This window comes from Lepus europaeus, chromosome 1 (genome assembly GCF_033115175.1).
Source record: "Lepus europaeus isolate LE1 chromosome 1, mLepTim1.pri, whole genome shotgun sequence".
NCBI lineage: Eukaryota > Metazoa > Chordata > Mammalia > Lagomorpha > Leporidae > Lepus > Lepus europaeus.
The window spans coordinates 159,491,048-159,510,098 of NC_084827.1; the positions used below are offsets into that span (position 1 = coordinate 159,491,048).

General features: G+C 34.6%; 1 protein-coding gene across 1 annotated transcript in view; it reads right to left on the minus strand.

The window, feature by feature from the left end:
• The window catches only part of ABCA12 (ATP binding cassette subfamily A member 12), a 183,908-nt gene that overhangs the window by 49,496 nt on the left and 115,361 nt on the right, over positions 1-19,051 (minus strand). The window contains exons 20-28 of the mRNA XM_062201848.1: positions 16,574-16,664; positions 14,179-14,358; positions 13,319-13,634; positions 11,512-11,626; positions 4,129-4,458; positions 2,647-2,716; positions 2,425-2,559; positions 1,516-1,662; positions 414-600 (exon numbers count right to left, since the gene is read on the minus strand). Of these exons, the coding sequence (XP_062057832.1) occupies positions 414-600; positions 1,516-1,662; positions 2,425-2,559; positions 2,647-2,716; positions 4,129-4,458; positions 11,512-11,626; positions 13,319-13,634; positions 14,179-14,358; positions 16,574-16,664 (1,571 nt within the window). The remainder of the gene's footprint in view (positions 1-413; positions 601-1,515; positions 1,663-2,424; positions 2,560-2,646; positions 2,717-4,128; positions 4,459-11,511; positions 11,627-13,318; positions 13,635-14,178; positions 14,359-16,573; positions 16,665-19,051) is intronic.

The following is a 19,051-nucleotide window of genomic DNA, read 5'->3' on the forward strand; positions in this document are numbered from 1 at the left end:
TGAGTTCAGTCACTAATAACTCCCAACCAACAGTCCCTACCTAAGAATGTTGGGTAGTGTTCCAGGATTTTCTATTATCTAAGATATGCAAAGAATATTTTATTAGGAAACTCCTCTCTGTCAAATATTGGTGCTGAACCAAACATTTTAAAAAGTATTAGATAGGTTAAAATTAAATGAACCAAATACACCTGTCAGCCAGTGGGCCTAATCTGACCTTTGACACTAGCTTAGGATTTCTGATTTAGACTCCATTCTTTAGTATACAAGTTGAGCCACCTTACTCCATCTGGGGAATGTTATAATTTTACTTTTTATAAAAGATATTTGTTTAAAATTTTAAAATATCTAATTTTTAATAATATTCTTTTATAATTGGCTTCTGTGACAATGAACTTTGAAAAGAAACATACATGGTCGTAGTTTTCCCAGCTCCATTGGGTCCTAGCAATGAAGTAATATGGCCTTCATAAAAGTTCAAATTGAGGTTATCAACGGCAATTTTTGAGCCATACATCTTTGTGACGCCATGCAGGGCTACCCCCACTGTGAGATCTCTAGGTTCAGGCTCAATGTTGGAAGGAAACATGCACTCAGGACCTGAAAAAAAACCAAGGAAACAGTTGTAAGAAAATGTAGCTAGAGTTAGACTTTTCCTTAACTAAATATTGAATACTATAAAAATGTCCTTTATGCAAAAATAATCCAGAAACAAATGTTTTATTTTAGTCTTGGCCTCCTTCTTACTTGGTTACACAATGGATTAGAAAAGAGAACCACATGATCTAAGATTTATATCACTCTTCTCTGTTGGAAAAAAATAGTCTCAGAATACAGCATCATAATTATGAATTCTCCTTTATTCAACAGATCACGTATATTTAATAGATAAATCTAAGGCTTTATCCTCTCATTAGGTAGTGTGATACCAATTTGTAGAGTAAATACCTTTAAGGTTTGCTCTTACAGTGACAATGCTAGTTCAGGTCTGTAGTTTATAGAATCCAGTTCATTAATTGCTATCTATACCTCCTTCAGGCATCATAAAAGGGCCAGTTATTTTGGTCATCCTTACTTTATAAAGATGAAACTACTCACCCAAAATCAGTAAGAGATGAGCTTTGACCTATTTTTCTAGTATCAGTGATAGGTTATGCTAAATTATCCATACTTGTTACTTGGTTACTCCTTATGACTAATGACAGATGGCTGGAGTAAGGGGTGTAGACTGTGGCCAAGGAACAAAATTTTTCTCTGTGTGAGTCTAACTGGACCACAAAGGGATTTGCAATCTTGGCCTAATTAGCACCATATGCTAACCAACTGAGCTAATGAGCCCAGAAAAAGACACAATTTAAACCCCGTAAGAGTCCAGACACATATGTGTAGACATATTCAGCCATGACTAAGAAGATGATATTTTTGCCATTTAGAAAAACATAATTAAAATTATTATTCATGAAATTTTTATATCATTTCTTGTAATAATGCATATTGTTGACCTACTTGTCTTACTGACAGATGGGTTGGTGTTCTGCATCATGATATTAGTAAACATAAGGCCATTGCTTTTCTCATGTTTCACCTCTGCACATCCAAATTTCTCCTTCCAATAGGAAGGAAGGATTGGAAAATACCATGGGGCTGCCATACCATATGTCCCTGTAATAAAGATGAATTAGGAAAAGTGATGACTAATGGATTGCTAACATGAAGCATCAGAAACTAAACAAAAGAATATTACATACTTTTCATGAAGTAGTTTTATTTTTGGTCTCAGTTTCCAAAGTCAAATGAAAGGATAGCCTTCTTATTTTTTGAAACAGTTTGGTTAAAATATAGTTATATAAAAGTCAGGTGACTTTTAACAAATTTAGAAAATTGTGCAACCACTACCACAATCAATTATTAGAACATTTCTCAAACTCCAAAAAATTCTCTCTCGTTTGAAGATAATCCCTGTTGATATTTTGTCTGAAGCCATCATTGATCTACTGTTTGTCTTTATATACTTACCTTTAACAAAAATGTTATGTAATTGAAATAATATTCTTTTCACAGCACCCAAAAATGTACATATATAAATAAGGCTTAATGAATAAAATACCAAGTTTGTTAGAAAGGACCATTGTTTAAAACCAAGAAAGGGGAGCCCAACTTGTCTTTTTCCACTGGAACATGATAAACTCTCCTTTTAGAAGATTGTTTCACAGTATTATTCTGCACGGCTGGTTGGTTCAACAGTGGTCCTTATTTCTTAACTTACTCCATCTTTTTATGCAGTATCAGGGAATTCAGCAATGCATTATCTCAACTTGAAATTTTTATTGCAACTTGAATGTTTGTTTTGAAGATTATATATGGAAATCAAATACATCATTAACTGATTTATTATGAAGTCAACCACAAAGAGCATGTTCATACCTGGGAAAACATTCCTGACATACCAAGCAATAAGGAAATAAATGAAAGAGTCAGCTAGGATTAGACAGCACAGCCAGCCAAATGAGGTGGTGTCATCCTGCACTGGGGAACTGTACATATTTTCCCATTGCATGCCTAAAAAGTGAACACAGATATTTATTATTCTGTGATACATATCACAGTTGTGAGAGATAAAATCTGGTTTTACAGGAAGTTACCTACCAATGCCCTGTTCCTCATATCGTGCAATGTATTGGCTTGCATAGCTGAATGCTGTTGGGGACAGAAGACTCTGTGAAGAAAATGAACAGCAATGATAGTTCTTATAGATTTTATATGTTGTACTCAGAGGAATCTTTAGATACTTAAAAAATATGGACATTTGTAGAAATAAAACTGACACTCACTAAGCATACTTAGAAATACAGGGGCCCTTACCAAGCATTCTACTTTGTTGAAAGAAGACAGAGGAAAGAGCAGAAAACACAAGGAAAATTGAATTTGGGGAAAATAGTTGTTTAAAATCCAAAAAACATATATAAACTTCTTAAATGTTTCTTGGCAATACATAAAATAATTACAGAGTAATGCAGTGTGAAGACTGAAATTAAGTGAAATCACTAGGGACCAGATGTTTTCACTTTTTAACTTTAAGTAACAGAAATATTAGGAATAAATATATACCAGGAGAATCAATTTACCTAATACTGATAATTGCAACAATTTACAATTTTAAAATTTGTTGACACAAAAAGTAATCAATGCTACATAAAATTATTCATCAATTTCTATTTTCATAAACTGAAATTTTAACAAGATTTGTTTCAATTTTCCAAACTTTGAAATCAGAAATCTTAATGTTTTCATTAAAGTTCTTGAATTATTTTACTGTTTTTGAATTGAAAATGCAAAAGAATATTCAAAGTTTGTTATGTGCTGACAGTGTATTTGTCATTACACCTGTAAGCTAGGTTATGTGCTATGAAAATTTTGAGAACAATTTCAATACTAGGAGCTCTAAGATGTTTAAGTAATTGGACCAGAAAAGAGTTAAACACTTAACTATCTCTAAAATGTGATATGTAAGTATTACATTTTAACTGTTCTCAATTTAGGAACTATTTCTTTTTCTCTCTTTTTTTTTTTTTTTGACAGGCTGAGTGGACAGTGAGAGACAGAGAGAAAGGTCTTCCTTTACCATTGGTTCACCCTCCAATGGCTGCTGTGGCCGGCGCACTGCGCTGATCCGAAGCCAGGAGCCAGGTGCTTCTCCTGGTCTCCCATGCTGGTGCAGGGCCCAAGCACTTGGGCCTTCCTCCACTGCCTTCCCGGGCCACAGCAGAGAACTTGCCTGGAAGAGGGGCAACCAGGACAGAATCCGGTGCCCTGACTGGGACTAGAACCCAGTGTGCCGGCGCCGCAGGTGGAGAATTAGCCTATTGAGCCATGGCGCCGGCCGGGAACTATTTCTTAACAGATACTTGTTATGGTTTGGGAAACTATAGAGCGATTTCTTCTCCATAGCATTATGCTTGTACGGTATACAGAGTTACAGAGAAACAGACTGTCATTAGGACTTTTAAACTTATTTTGTCATCGCTGAATTTTTAAATTTAGATAACTGAACTTTCAATTTGAGAGTTTAAAAACAAACCACAAAGGTCCATTCTTCTCAAACACCAGCCATTCTGACAGCTGACTTACCACGAATACTTTAACTACATAGCTCAGCTCATCCTCCACCGTAATCAGAACAATAAATGGAAAAAAGGCAATGACATAGATGAGGCTTCCAATTAGAGCTGCAATGTTGGTGTTGTTGAAGAAGACACTGATAAGATAGCTCATGGCAATAACTGAGAAACTGTAGTCCGAAAAATACAGGAACAAAATGAACCCATTTGTTTTAGGAAGAATATTGCCAAACTTGAGTATAATGACGAGGATTGTGATGGTAATCAGTAAAAATCCAACACTCTCTATAAGCCAGGCAAAAAAATGGCTGCAGGAGTTCACACCCATCATCTTCATGTACTGTAAGAAGGAAAAAGTGTTAGCTACTTCTATAACTGATATCCTCCCAGGAAACAGTTATTGTTGTGTTATGTCAAAATGCCCATGAGCATCTACATTACATGGAACTATACATTTGAATGATTTACATGAATCAAGTAATTTGTCCATGTTTGCTTTGTGAAATAGACTATTTTATGTGAAATGGGACTATGTATACAGGTCAATTTGAGATTGCATGCTCCCAGCGTGCCCAATATAACTATTTGAATGGTGAGGCTCTTTTTATAAGAATTATAATTCCACTTTTTAATTTTTGACTAGCAGAAATCTCCAGATAAACACATTTAGAATAGGTCATCAGATTTATGGTATCTTCTGCAGAATTTTACAACATGAATGTGACATTTTTTCTGGCATGAATATGTAAAGCTGGTGAAAAACCATGACTTAACTTCCAGTTCAGTGTAGGTACTGAGATAATAAAAACCAACTGTTTTTTAACCAGACATCAATGAACAAGATAATCTATATTTATGTTTCTGAGAGAAACAGGATAGTCCTGATCCAATAAACCTGAAGCATGGAGGCTTTGAAGGGAGACCTTCGGCCCTTAGCCATAGCTTCCCCATCCTTAACATTCATTGGCAGTCCACATCAAGTTTGTCATCCTTCTAAAAAGACATTCATATCTGTAAAAACAAATTCATATATCTGAGCTGCTCCAGACCTCTCTGTCAACTGATATTCTTTGATAACTTGATGATATCCCCAGAGGACAAGGTTAAAAAGCAAAGCAGCATGGTGTATTTTTGCACTGACTCAAAAAGATCATGAAAGGTCTAGAATCCCCTGGACCACAATTGTCTTAAGTTTGATGACATGTGGCACTTTGGGGAAATCTGGATATCTTGGTTTCCAGCTTAAACAAGTCATGATTAGCGTTAAATTTATGAACTTCATATTCCATCTTTTGAAAAGAACAAAAGAAATGTTCCAGTAATGCTTTATAATTGACTAGTTTTTGCAAAACCAAGGTTTTTTCAATGTCATCATGCCCAAATCTAACTTGTCTAGGAAAAAAATAAGAGGAGATGCACGATCTTTTGCTCAATAAGCAAACAAGTGAATTTTACTTTCTGTCTTTGTAACTTATCCCATTTTGATAACTCTGCTAGTCCGGCTGTTACCATGGAAACAGCTACCCGACTGCCAACAGTCTAAGCTGTGGACCTTCTGCTAATCACCACTGAGAGAAAGCTGCTGACTTTTCCTCTTAACATTGCCCTCTTCCTCACCTTCTTCTCTCTTTACTGCTTTTCTCCTGCTAGGCCTTGTCACCCTTTATAGTAAATACTCTACCTGAATTTTCATAGGAACAGAAGTGTTGTTCAAACTAAAAATTAGCACAGAGCAAAAAATCACTATGTAAAGTTTTCTTCCAGTTGCTAAGGATGCTGTCATTGAAAACAAAATTATATTTTGGTGTGTGAAAAAAGGCCTCACAAAACGTAAATAAAGCCGCCTCTTGCATTTGCAAAAAAAAAAAAAAAAAGGCCTCACAGATCCAGAAATTCAGTTCCTGTCCCCTACTCAATCTGAGAAAATTACTGTGTTGTATTTGATGACAGAAATTTCAGAAATACTCATCTACACCAATATTATTATATCTTAGACTTCAAAAAAAGATTTATTTATTCATTTGAAAGGCAGAGTGACTGAGGAAGAGGGAGGAGAGCCAGGGAGAGAGAGAGAGAGAAATCTCCCATCTTCTGGCTCATTCCTCAAATGTCCATGAGAGCCAGGGACAGGACTGGCTGAAACCAGGATCTAAGAACTGCCTCCTGGTCTCCTCTCTGGGTGGCAGGAGCCCTAGAACCTGGGCCATCATCCACTGACTCTCAGGCACACTAGCAGGAAGTTGCATTGGAAGCAGTGTAGCCAGGACTCAAACGAGGAACTCCAATATGGGTTGCAGGTGTCCTATGCGATGGCTTAACTCCCTATGATATAACCTCCAAATCTATTAGTTCTTTTTTTTTTAACTTTTATTTAATGAATATAAATTTCCAGTGTACAGCTTATGGATTACAATGGCTTCCCCCCCCATAACTTCCCTCCCACCCGCAACCCTCCCCTCTCCCGCTCCCTCTCCCCTTCCATTTGCATCAAGATTCATTTTCAATTCTCTTTATATACAGAAGATCAATTTAGTATAAAGATTTCAACAGTTTGCACCCACATAGAAACACAAAGTGAAACATACTGTTTGAGTACTAGTTATAGCATTAAATCACAATGTACAGCACATTAAGGACAGAGATCCCACATGAGGAGCAAGTGCACAGTGGCTCCTGTTGTTGACCCAACAAATTGACACTCTAGTTTATGGCGCCAGTAACCATCCTAGGCTGTCGTCATGAGTTGCCAAGGCTATGGAAGCCTTCCAAGTTTAGTTCTTTTAATTGCTTACCTACTACTTGTATTTTGAGATTTTCTTAAGTTTATGCCTACCTGAATATAATTAAATAGGGAGTTACTAAAGCTGTATAACTACTCCCAATGCCAATGTTCAGCACTTAATTTGATGTAACCTATCCACAAAAATCCCCATCCCCTCTTAAGTAATATATGGAAGTAATATATGTCAGCAGGGGACTATATTAATATGTTTCACAAGATGGATGTAGAATATCTAGGATATAGCAACACCATGAAATAAAACTGATACCATATATAAACATGGTTTTCTTGCCTGATAATTGATAGCAACAGTATATAACCTTTATAAATCTAGAATATTCTCTAGTGATAGGCTTGTCGAAAGATAATTTGACAAGCTTAAAGACCAGGATTAAAGGTATTTATCACTATAACTTTGAAAATTTTCAGATTCAAGATCACATTCCCCAGAGTTGATAAAAGTTGCAGACTGATTATTTTGCCTTTCATTGAAACAGGCTGAGGTAAGTGCACTTAAAAGTATTCACTAAACACCCTAGCATGAAACTCAAGTGTTAAACTTCAGGATTTTATGCCATGAGGAGAACAGCTGCTCTTCATAAAGAGAAAGAGCAATGAGAGAATATAAGTCATCCATAAATTATCCAGATTCACTGGCAACTTTATTGTAATAAACAAGCCAGAACTCGCCAATGAAAGAAGGCCCACAGAGAACTACTGGCTGTGCTTTCTTGGATGCCGTCAGTTCCTCCACAAAGTGACAGATGTCAGGTGCCAGTGTAGTAATCAAAGAGTCCCTTGTCTCAAGCCTCTGAATTTGCCAGAATAACTCATCAATATCTGATAACCTGTTGCTCAAGGGAAATCCCTCTGCACAGTGGTCAAAGTCTACCTCTGTTTACAGCAGAAAAAAAAAAAAGGTTCTAGAAGATTTTGTATGAGTGTGTTGCAACACAGATAAGAAACAGGCACAGAGGTTGACATTAATACTGTCTGGAAAAGAATCATAAGTATTCATTTATTTACTTAACAGTAATGTCCTCTTCAGTCAATTCAGCAAGTATGTCAAGCACTATTTCAAAAGGGATGATGATATTTCCTTCCTCAATTAAAAGAAAAAAATTCTCACAATAGATATTTATATTATTTCTTTCGAGTAAGATATACAGAGTGTTGTGATTCTTACTTGGAATGTTCCAAATTTCCACTAGGGGGGTAGATCATGTATGTCAAGAATGCCTAAGACATTGTCTAATGTGAAACACTAGAAGACCAAATATCCTCCCATAAGTCTTGGTAATATCTCTGCAGTGTACAAACAGGTTACCTGTCTGAATTGCAATGACTTCAGAATTCTGTCACCAACTGAATAGAAGTACTGAAAGGCCCATAAATGACAGATCAAATAGTTGGAGCCAACTCATAAACCATGGCAATGCTTGTCACAAGAAAATACTCTTTACTATGTGTTGTAAGATCAGTATTTTATAGCTTCAACATTTTAATTTTCAAAAGCAAGGAATACAGAACAAAACCTAATTGAAAAGCATTAAAAATATTTTTTAAACTGCAGGTTTACTTTCACAAATAAACTTGTTGGTCACTAATATTTGTATTGATTTCTTAAAGTAAAAAATTAATGATTTCAATGATATAACAGCTAAGTAGAATTTCTTGCCCAAGTTTGAGAATAATTACAGTAAGCAAAAATTAGAAGATTGATTGTCTTTACCTTTTAGGTTTAATTTGAATGAGAAGGAAGAAGGAAGTGGGCAGCTTTATACCTTAATTGAATATAAAAATATGGCATTAAAAAGAAAGATTTTGAGGCTGTAGTAGTAGAAAAGATTACTCATTCTGCTCCTGGAAAGTCCTTAAGAGTATAGGCAGGTAGGATATGGAAAAGGTTCGTTGAAACTCAAGATATTGAGTTGAGTACCACATCTGTCATTAACTAACTACACATTCTTCAGCAAGCCACTCTCAGCTTTTTCATCTTTGGAAAGAGGACTACAGGTCATAGAGACAAGCTGCGCAGGAGGCACTGGGAACATTCCCCTTGAGCCATTTCTGCTCCCATCAATTTATTTCACAAATATTTTGTGTTCCTCCAAATCTAGGACACCACTGATGTTATGATATGTCATTATTTAATATGTCACCAATAAAGAAAAATCACCGTCAGATAAATCATGACACCTCTATCAAATATATCCTCATTTCAGAGCCTTACATGAAAATAAAATCAATTCATAGAATTGATTAAATATAGACAATATGAATAATTGAGTGCCTCTTCTGTTATGAGAGAGCTACCTTTTGGAAATATAGTGCTGAATTAAGTCTACATGATTAGACTAAGAGAGTTTTAGAGCTTGGCTTCAGTGCCCATACCTGATAGAACTGGTAGACTCAATACCTGGTACTCTGCTTCCAAATTCAGTGATTTTTCCACTAAGTGACTTTGACCGTAACACAAACTGGATCCATTTTAAAAATAGATGCCTACGCAATGAAGACACAGAACTACCAGACAGAAACTGGTTCACTGTTAAAAATATGGCTTTCATACCAAAAGAAAAATACCACACATGTTCTGCTTTATATGAGGGAGCTAAAATTTAAAAAAAAAATCAAAAAACAAAAAGAGAAAAAGAGATGCTATGTAATCATATTGCTGAAAATATATTTTTTCAAAATTTGTTTTATATCTTTGTGAAACCAATGGTTAAGAATGTTATACTACTATAGTTTTAATGATCTGTGATCATTTTGAAGTTTACTGCACATGAGTGAAATGGTTATCTTTCCATTTGATTATTGTCTATAGCCCTTCTCTATTATTACTGCTAAACGAGGGTCTTTTTACTATTTACTGTTGATTTCTTTATTTACTGGAGCATAAAGCCTTTGACAGAAATGTTAATTAAAAATATGTTTTCTAAAATCTAAAAGAGAAAGAAGGAGGGAGGATGGGTGGGAAGAAGTATCATTATACTCTTAAAATAGTATCTATGAGCTACATTGAATCTTTTCTTTTTGTATTAATATCACATTAACTTAAAAAGTAAAGTATCATAAGAATATCTTTCACATCTTCAATTGAGAAAGGACTCTTCATTATGCTTTGCTATTTTGATGATATACATAGATGCATTCAGAAAATCTCAAGTTCAAACACAAAACAAGGCAATGCATATGTGATACATACACAGATATACACATGTTTTGCACTCATATAAATGTATATATGCGTAGACATGCATACTTATATTAACTTTCTACCAGAAATAATAATTTTAAGGTAGATATTTATTTTGAAGTAGAAAATAACTCAGTCTCTATCATAATTTTCTACTTCAATGTTTTCCTTTAATCTGTAAAAATTCACTTCTAAGTACCAGGACCTGAAAGAGAAATATAACATAGGAGTTTGCAAACAAAATTAGAGTCCAGGCCTGGATTCAAGACCCTAAATTGGAATTAGGAAACCATTACATACAGTCTCCTAAATATAACAGGGCTCAAACCAAGTGGGACATTTACCAAACTGTAACTGAAATATAAAAAGGCACCTGTAAGGATCACCCAGAATTAGTTGATCAAATAGAAAAGGTAAGAAATGTAGCTTCAAACACTGGCACAATGATGCAAACCCGATACTGAACTAAGAGAGATAGGAAGCAGTGACTGTGTCTTATAAGGAGAAACAATAAATTGCCTATACGCATTGGCAAGAGAAGTCTGAAAAGTACAAGTGGGCTAACAGGTTACGCTAACCTCATTAGTTCAGATTTTCAGCCAGGTTTTGCAATAATTACTGTGCTCCAGTTTTGAAATGTCTTTGCTTTCTTTCTACTACATGTGTGAGTTTAAGAACAAACTTAATGATAAGCAGATAAAATAACTCCCATTCAAATATAATCTAAAAACTACACAATGATTTATTATAAATTGTGAAAAGAAGTATGATATTATGGACAGGGGGTTAATGATAAAGAACATGTCCAGGAATAGATGTTGTTTTACATTTCTGGTCCTGTCTGCCATCATAACATTATTATTAACCAAGTCAGAAGCTAACAGGAAATTCTTAGTTTCTGTAAGTCAGGAGTCAGGAGAAGCAGAGGAGAAAGTAATTGGAGGAGGCAAGGTATGCAGGAGAGAGAATTTTCTTCTTGATAGCCAAAATAAGCCATATGTCTATGTTTATATCTATATCTACATTTTGATTCAATTAGTTACCATGCCAACAATCTGCCTTAATAGTTATTGTTATCACTCATATTGAAATGTCTTCCATTAGGTACTAAGTCCTATGGGTAATTTCTTAGACAAAAGTTTCTCTTAGGATCATTACTCATATTTTATTCAGAACATTCAGATTTTGTTTTTCAGAAGTACTTATTAAAAGACTTTCATATCACTTTTTGAGAAAACAAAATATTTCCTTATCAGCTGCCTTTGTGATTCATAAAATGTTTGTCTTTCTATATAATTCACTGCATATGGGATAGGCTTTCTGTGTTGGTATAGGCATGATAAAAATCATAATAATCACTTGTTCTATGAATAGGACTTGTTCATAAAAAGAAAAAATTCTCAACATACCTCATGAAGCCTCAGATCTTTCTCATAAACAAGCTTTTTTACAAAAGCAGCTATAAATACAACCCAGGCAACCATGAGCACAATTGGAAGAGAATAAGAGACACTGGTTAGGAAACTGTAAAAACAAAAACAAAAACAAAATCCAGTAACCAAAATGACTGACACACTTGCAGATTTTCACATGTAAAGAACACATTCCCTTTTACATTGAAATTATTCTATTTTGAAATTAAGAATAATCATTAATATACCCCATTATTTACTAAATGTGAATCAGACTTAACAATTGGCCATGATTTCCTCAGTATAGTGTGCAAGAATTAAAAAAAAAAGTTCTGAATTGTTAGATAAAATTACCATATTATTTAAATTATGTTTGTGTATGTCTTGAGAAATAATTATTATATAGATATAATTGCAAGGCTCAATACTCCTTTGTCTCAATAATATTTTTAGCCAAGAAGCAGATTTTAAATTAGATGATGATTGGTTTATCTAACTAAAAGCTATATTTTCCAAAATTACTGTATTTGTCAACTCTTAGGAAGTCTTAGTTATTATTAAACTACATTTTCCAAAATGAAATAAAATGAAACCCAATGTACTTAATTTAAAATGCAGACCAGGAATTTCAATTTCTCAAAGTAATGAATGCTACCAGAGATGTTTCATAAACAGTATAGAAAAGTCTTTCCTGCTAATTTGTTGAATTCATAGTAGATCTGGAATATCACTGCAATACTTCACCCCAAATATATACCTAGGGGTTCTGCCTAGGACAACTGAAAGCCATCTGCAATGCTTTTCAAAGTCGCATCACAAGCATGTAAAGATCTTCTAAAAACACAGATTTCTGGGCTTTACTCATAAGCTTCAGATTTGTTTTATTTGGGCTGCAGCCAGGGATTTGCAGTTTAAACATGTTCCCAGGTGATGCTGATGCTACCATTGGTCCAGGAACCACATTTAAAGAGCCATGGTTCTAACAAGAGGAAATGGGGAAAAGGCAGTTGTTTTCTGCAAGAGGAACTCAAAGCTGATCTATTTTGCTTGTTGGGCTCCACTGAGACTTTCACTTGGAGAAATGTCCCAATGCCATTTCATTTTTAATCCATAAGGGTAAAGAATTACTTTCATGTCTCCTAGGAAAAGTGCAGATGTTAATGGAACATTACATTTCTATCAGTCATTGTTACTTTAACTGGCAGACAGCTCATCATCAGAGAAGGGGAGATGCTTTTTGGCGGGGACACAGCTGGAGTTGGGGCCCTATTCAACTTGTTTGTTTGTTTCCGGAGAAACCATTTGGCATGGGGTAAACATTTAAAGAATATTTGTGAAATGAATTTTGTCATGATCTAGATCCAATTTCAATGCAGTTCTGGATCTAGCATTAGACAAAGGCCCTTACTAATAATATCTCCCCTGTAATGTTTATTCCAACTGCTTGTATATTTTAGGTTTGGTCTTGGCCTTTTTGAATTTCAGTTTCATCTGAAAAGCATGGATGATAATTTCTGCTCCCAATTATGAGGTTGTTGGGTGGGGCAAACAAAATAATATATGAAAAGCACTTTGAATGCAATAGACTTTCTATTTATATATGAAAGGCATTATGGTCGTACACCTATTAAAAGGCAGAATAAGAAATATTAAGAAATATTCAGGCATCTTCCATCCCAGGTACCAAGTATATGGCAAATGTTTACTAAGCATTGTCTCTCTCACTTGATATATCAGTATAAATGAGCAGAACTCAGTTCTCAGAAAAGTGGTTGATGATTTAACGCAAAGTTGGCAAACTTACTTGTCTTTCATGAAGCATGGATAAGGAATTGCCTGAACTTGAACTGCTATTTCCTGAGAGTTTCTGCCAGTTTTCAATTCAATGATTGCTCTTTCAATACTATCCTGTAAATAAACAAAAGCCCTGCCATAGATCTGATTGTGTGATGGAGAGTTGTGCGGCCCTGGGGCCCAGATCTTGGTTCTTAGGCTTCGTGTGGTCTGTGCAGTCTTGAGACTCATGCGGATGGTATATTTTACGACAGGAGGAAGAAAGATATTTTCAGAGTCATAGCCTCTGTGTTGGCTTCTGTTGGAAGGAAGCTTAAAAATAACACCTAAAAATAAAATAGCAACAACAGCAGAAAGGTTATTTTATGGTTGGCATTATTCATTGTTTATAGGGTACACATAGGGGGCAGCCAAACAGTTGATTGAGTTAGTAACATGACAGTAGGTTCAGGCTCCTAATTTACAGAAAGGATGGTTAATTAGAGTTGTCAACTGCAGCAATTCAAAGCTGGGTTTTGAGAGTATAATCACAAACTAAGTGACCAGATCAAATACATCACCCTAAGCCACTTATTAAAATTACAGAAAACCACACTTTTAAATGAATAATCTTGACTGATTATGAAGGTGGACTCAACTTTACCCTGTGAATGTGTAGTCTTTTTCATTCTTAATTTTAATTGCACCAAAGAAATTTGACATATGTTGAAGAACCCCTGTACTTAGACAATAGGGTTGGTTGACTACATGAAAGATTCTCATTTCTAAAGACATCAGAAGGAGCAGTGACCCCTACACTACTCTTCTGAGCTCTGTTTAAAAGAGGTAAGGAAAAATTTGGCCAATTTTAGTACAAAGAAAAACACTTACTTCCAAAGAGTTCATTGCTTTTAGAGAGTCTTTTAGCTTCTCTCTCCATTTCATCTATGGTTTCTAATGCTTGAATACGGTCATACAATACACAAGAGGAAATATTTACTGTCAGAGAAGATAGTGTGTTAAGCTGATCAATGATGTCAATGTTGTTTTCTAATTTCAGTCTCAGAATATCTAAAGAAACAAACCAAAAGGGGTTAAAAAACACATTACAATCTTGATTATGGTAGTCATAAGACAACATACTGATATTTTGTATAAATGTTAAACACCAAACTACATTACAAATAATGGGAGGTTGTAGAATTTATTCTAAAAATATCTAGTGTTCTATACCTAGAAAAATGTTTCCAAGCATGGAAATATTCATTAAGGAAAAATTTGAGTTAATTAAAAATTAACTCAATTTAAATAAATTTAATTTATAATAAATAAACTCAATTCAAATAAAAATACAATAAATGCAGGTTCAAAGGAAGATATATTCTGTTACAATTTAGTTAACAAAGTACAAATGTATAATTTTTTTAAAAAAATCCATCTAAATATAGTTAAAAAGAAAATGACAAACCAGTGGTAACATTGAGAATAGACAAGACAGCAATGTCTGCACAGGGAATGTGAAAGGACAATTGAAACAGAGGAAAGTCTATACTGAATCTGTAGAATAAATAAACTGTCATTTGATAAGCTGTACATCAAAAACACTTAAGAGATCTGAGGCTTTATTCTATATAGTTGCAACTTTCTAATATTGTGTGATTTAAAACATTATTGTATAACTTCTATTGATATCTATATTAATCCAAACAAAATGATCAAGATTTTATTTTAGGTAATGACTCTGGAAGAAAGAGAATTTAATTGCTTTTCAATTTCATGATTCCTTGTGAGAAAATCAACTGGGACAAAGGGTAAAAATAAAAATGCAAGTTAACAATTCATTTGGCCACTTAAATTTTTACTGACTTGATCATCATGAATACCAAGAAACCTGTGAATATCAGAAATCCCTCCTCACAGCACCCTAACTCAAACATGTTTCTTACACTGTCCAAAAAAAAAAAAAAGACTAAATTTCTCACAGAGATCAACATCTAAAATGCATTTTTTATTAGAATTTACAGTGAAATATTTTACTTGATGTAGATGTTGGTGGGGGAGGGGTAAATTGTAGTTGAACAGCGGCCTCCAGCGGCCACAGAAATCAACAGGACACCAGAGGATTCTTTAGAAACGCTGGTAGACAGAAGACATGCTTTAGGGATACAGTGCCCCCACGTTTGAACTCTACAACCTCTTAGACACTAAGTTACATATGTATGTATCTTATTTAACATATATATATAATGCATAATACATACACAAAGTGTCACTACTGCATTCATTTTAATCATGTTTTAAATTCTAAGCTTATCTTTCTGTTTCAAAAATTAGGAATGGCAAGTTCTATGAGAATTTTGTTGTTTATCCCTGATATTTTTATCAAATGATCCCTTACCTAAATAATATTTTAGAGAATAAATCCATTAGCACTTTTCTTTAATCAAACTGGATCAGCTTTCAAAAAAATGGGCACAGTGATGTTCCATACAAATGTAGGCATAATTCCTACCTACTGGTTTCTAACCCAAGTCATTTATGTCCCAGCAGTGCTGAGGAGGAGGGGCCATTTGCTCTATTGCTGCCAAATTCTGATGCTCTCAATCCTTTCCTCATACCCGTGGTTGCATAGCAACGGTGAATCAGACACAGACTGAATTAGATGTCTTGCATTCCTTCCATTGAAGGTGGGGATGCACAAGTTCAGACAGCTTGCTTTGATCCTCAGCAGCCAACTCCTTTAAAATGACCATGGGAGGAAGACCCAACCTTGAATACTGATTTATGTCTATTTACTTTTGAATCCCCCCATTGCCTTTGTCTTGCTTTTGCTAACTCTGTTATCTCTTTACAGTCCTCTGCAACCCAGTTACATTCTGGCTTAGTCAAGTGATACTGAAGCCAGTAGAGATAAAATGTTAAATGTAACCAAAAATAAATCATTTCATCATCTCTTGTCTTTAAGGACTTGCTTTTTATGAAAGCACCTGTAAAAAAGTGTGTCCTTACTTCTCATTACCTATGTGTAATTGAAGAAAAACCTGAATTTACATGATGTACACTGCAGTATAATTACTGAAACTAACTACAGACATTGAGAGTCCAAATTTGCATTACTACTTGTAATTGTACAACTAACTGGTAAGAAGATAGAACAAAATATTCAGAGTCTTGCTTTTCTTTTGAGTAAGTTGCTACTAACTAAATATTGAGGAAATAAAAAAAAGAATTTCTCCCACATTTCTGACATAACTAGTGAACAAAAGTTTCATGAATCAGGGCTTACCAAGCTCATCTATCTGCTTCAAAAGTTCCACAGCATCAAGTCCCACGGAGAATTTCACAAAAACTTGTACAAAGGGGTTCCTTAGAGTATTCTAACAAATAATAATAGGAAATCTTTTACAACACAAGAAGAAAACAAGGTTTAATTATGTCTCTCTAACAACAACCACTAGAATTGAAGTAACCACCACTGGGCATTATCAATGCACTTTCCTCCAAAGGCTAATCCTTGGGAAAGATATGGTGCACAACTAGTAATATCTTGAAAGACTGGATTTTTGCCTATGGACACAAATTGGTTAACATCTAAAGAAGCCAGATGTGAACATAATTATCAGTATTAAGATATTATATACAATTGCACAGATTTTTTCTTCATGAGTATTACATTCCTCTTTTTATAGTATGCTATACACAATGGTAAGGTTCATGTTTGAATTTTGTTCAAATGGAACAAATAAAAACAATTTTAGAGACTCTGAAGTCTACAGATTTTGACATCATAACTGATTTGTATTCTAGTTCTCCTTCACAGTACCCCACCTTTTCCAGCTCCAGGTTACCTTTCAATAAGGTAGGGATGAATGACTCATCTCATCAAAATAATCAATCAATAATATCATGTGCAAATATAAGTGCAAATGCATGAACATGGAGAAATAAACTGATGGCAAAACTTTAAATTAGTCCATATTCAAGGAGATGTGACTTTTTTTTTTAACTTTTATTTAATGAATATAAATTTCCAAAGTATAGCTTATGGATTACAGTGACTTTTTTAAAAAGTTGCTTTAAAATATAAAAACTTTCATAGCTATCTTCCAAATTAGGAGATATAATTTCTATCACTGTGGAAGAACTAATAGCTACTCTTTATTAAGCTTTTACTATGTGCAGGGTACTATCTTCTATTTTTTTTTTCTTTTCTTTTTTTTTTTGACAGGCAGAGCTAGACAGTGAGAGAGACAGAGAGAAAGGTCTTCCTTCCATTGGTTCACTATGCAAATGGCCAGTGCTACGCCAATCCAAAGCCAGGAGCCAGGTGCTTCCTCCTGGTCTCCCATGCGGGTGCAGGGCCAGGTGCAGGGCCCAAGCACTTGGGCTATCCTCCACTACCCTGCTGGGCCACAGCAGAGAGCTGGACTGGAAGAGGAACAACCTGGACTAGAACTCAGTGCCCCAACTGGGACTAGAACCTGGGGTGCTGGCGCTGCAAGCAGAGGATTAGCCAAGTGAGCCGTGGTGCCAGCCTATCTTCTAGAATTTAATTTGACTTTCTCACTTAGTTTTCAACAACATATTTAAATAAATACTATAGGTGACAAAGCTAGTGCTAAAGAAGATATTTAAGTTTTCCAAAGTACACACAAGTAATAAAAAGGGCCAGGGAGGGAATTCAATTGAATTAAAGGAATGTTATTTATCTGAGGTGTAATTTCATGGCTGTGTTTTTATGTGAGCCAGGCTTTCATTGGTTTTCCTTTCAGAGCACAGCTGAGTACCACTTATTACTCATACTTACCAGTTTCTTTTGTTTTATGAACATAGAGATGAATAATTAAGAATAATATATATTACAGAACATACATAAATAAGATTAATTTACTAGTTCCATAGCTTTTGAGGGTTCTACAAGTAGCTTGTAGCATGCAGACTGATGACTGCTGTAGAGCTACATGCCATGATAATAGAGTCCTTTAAAATCTATTTACCAGGAATTGACTTGTGTGTCCTAGGAAATTTGTCAGGTCATTACTAACAAGCAAAGCAGGATGCTAGTTGCAATTCAGAGATGATCCATTCTTTCATTATTTCTTTTATAGTCTAACCCATGGTATGTAATACACTAATTTCTAAATGCTTCCAAACACATGGTCCTTGCAAGTCTGTGAAGTAACTATCAATGGTCTCATTTTAGAGATTCATAAGCTGTAACTCGAGTACTATAAGTTGTTTGCCTAAGGGCTCACAGGGGAAAAGCCAGGTCTGGAAAGGTTGGCTTTTCAAATTCTGCACATATTTACAAAACATTTTGCTCAATAACAAAAAAGAATAACAATTTATTTAAATCTACAACAGAACAAAGATATGTACATCAGATAATGCTCCCTTTATGAACATGGTTACAGAGATTCTAGAAAATGACTGTACTCTGGAGCAATTATATAAAAATCTTGTCCTTTCTTAACTCACTACTTTAGATAAAAAAAAATTCCTTACTAAAATAGTATGCAACTTTATTTTTCCTCTTCACAGAAAAAAAAATTTAGGAGAACAGGGCAATCTTATATTTAGGGAAGTACATGTGTCAATAAAGTACTATCTAAGGAGGCTTTGTTTTCTGAAACTTACTCCAAAAGTTCATTTAAACTGAGCATGCTTAAAATTAGAACCAAAATGTAATAGTAAATTGCAGGGAAGATGTTTAAGGAGAAGTTTTTTTTTTTTCTATTTTATATTTATTAAATGGATTAATTCT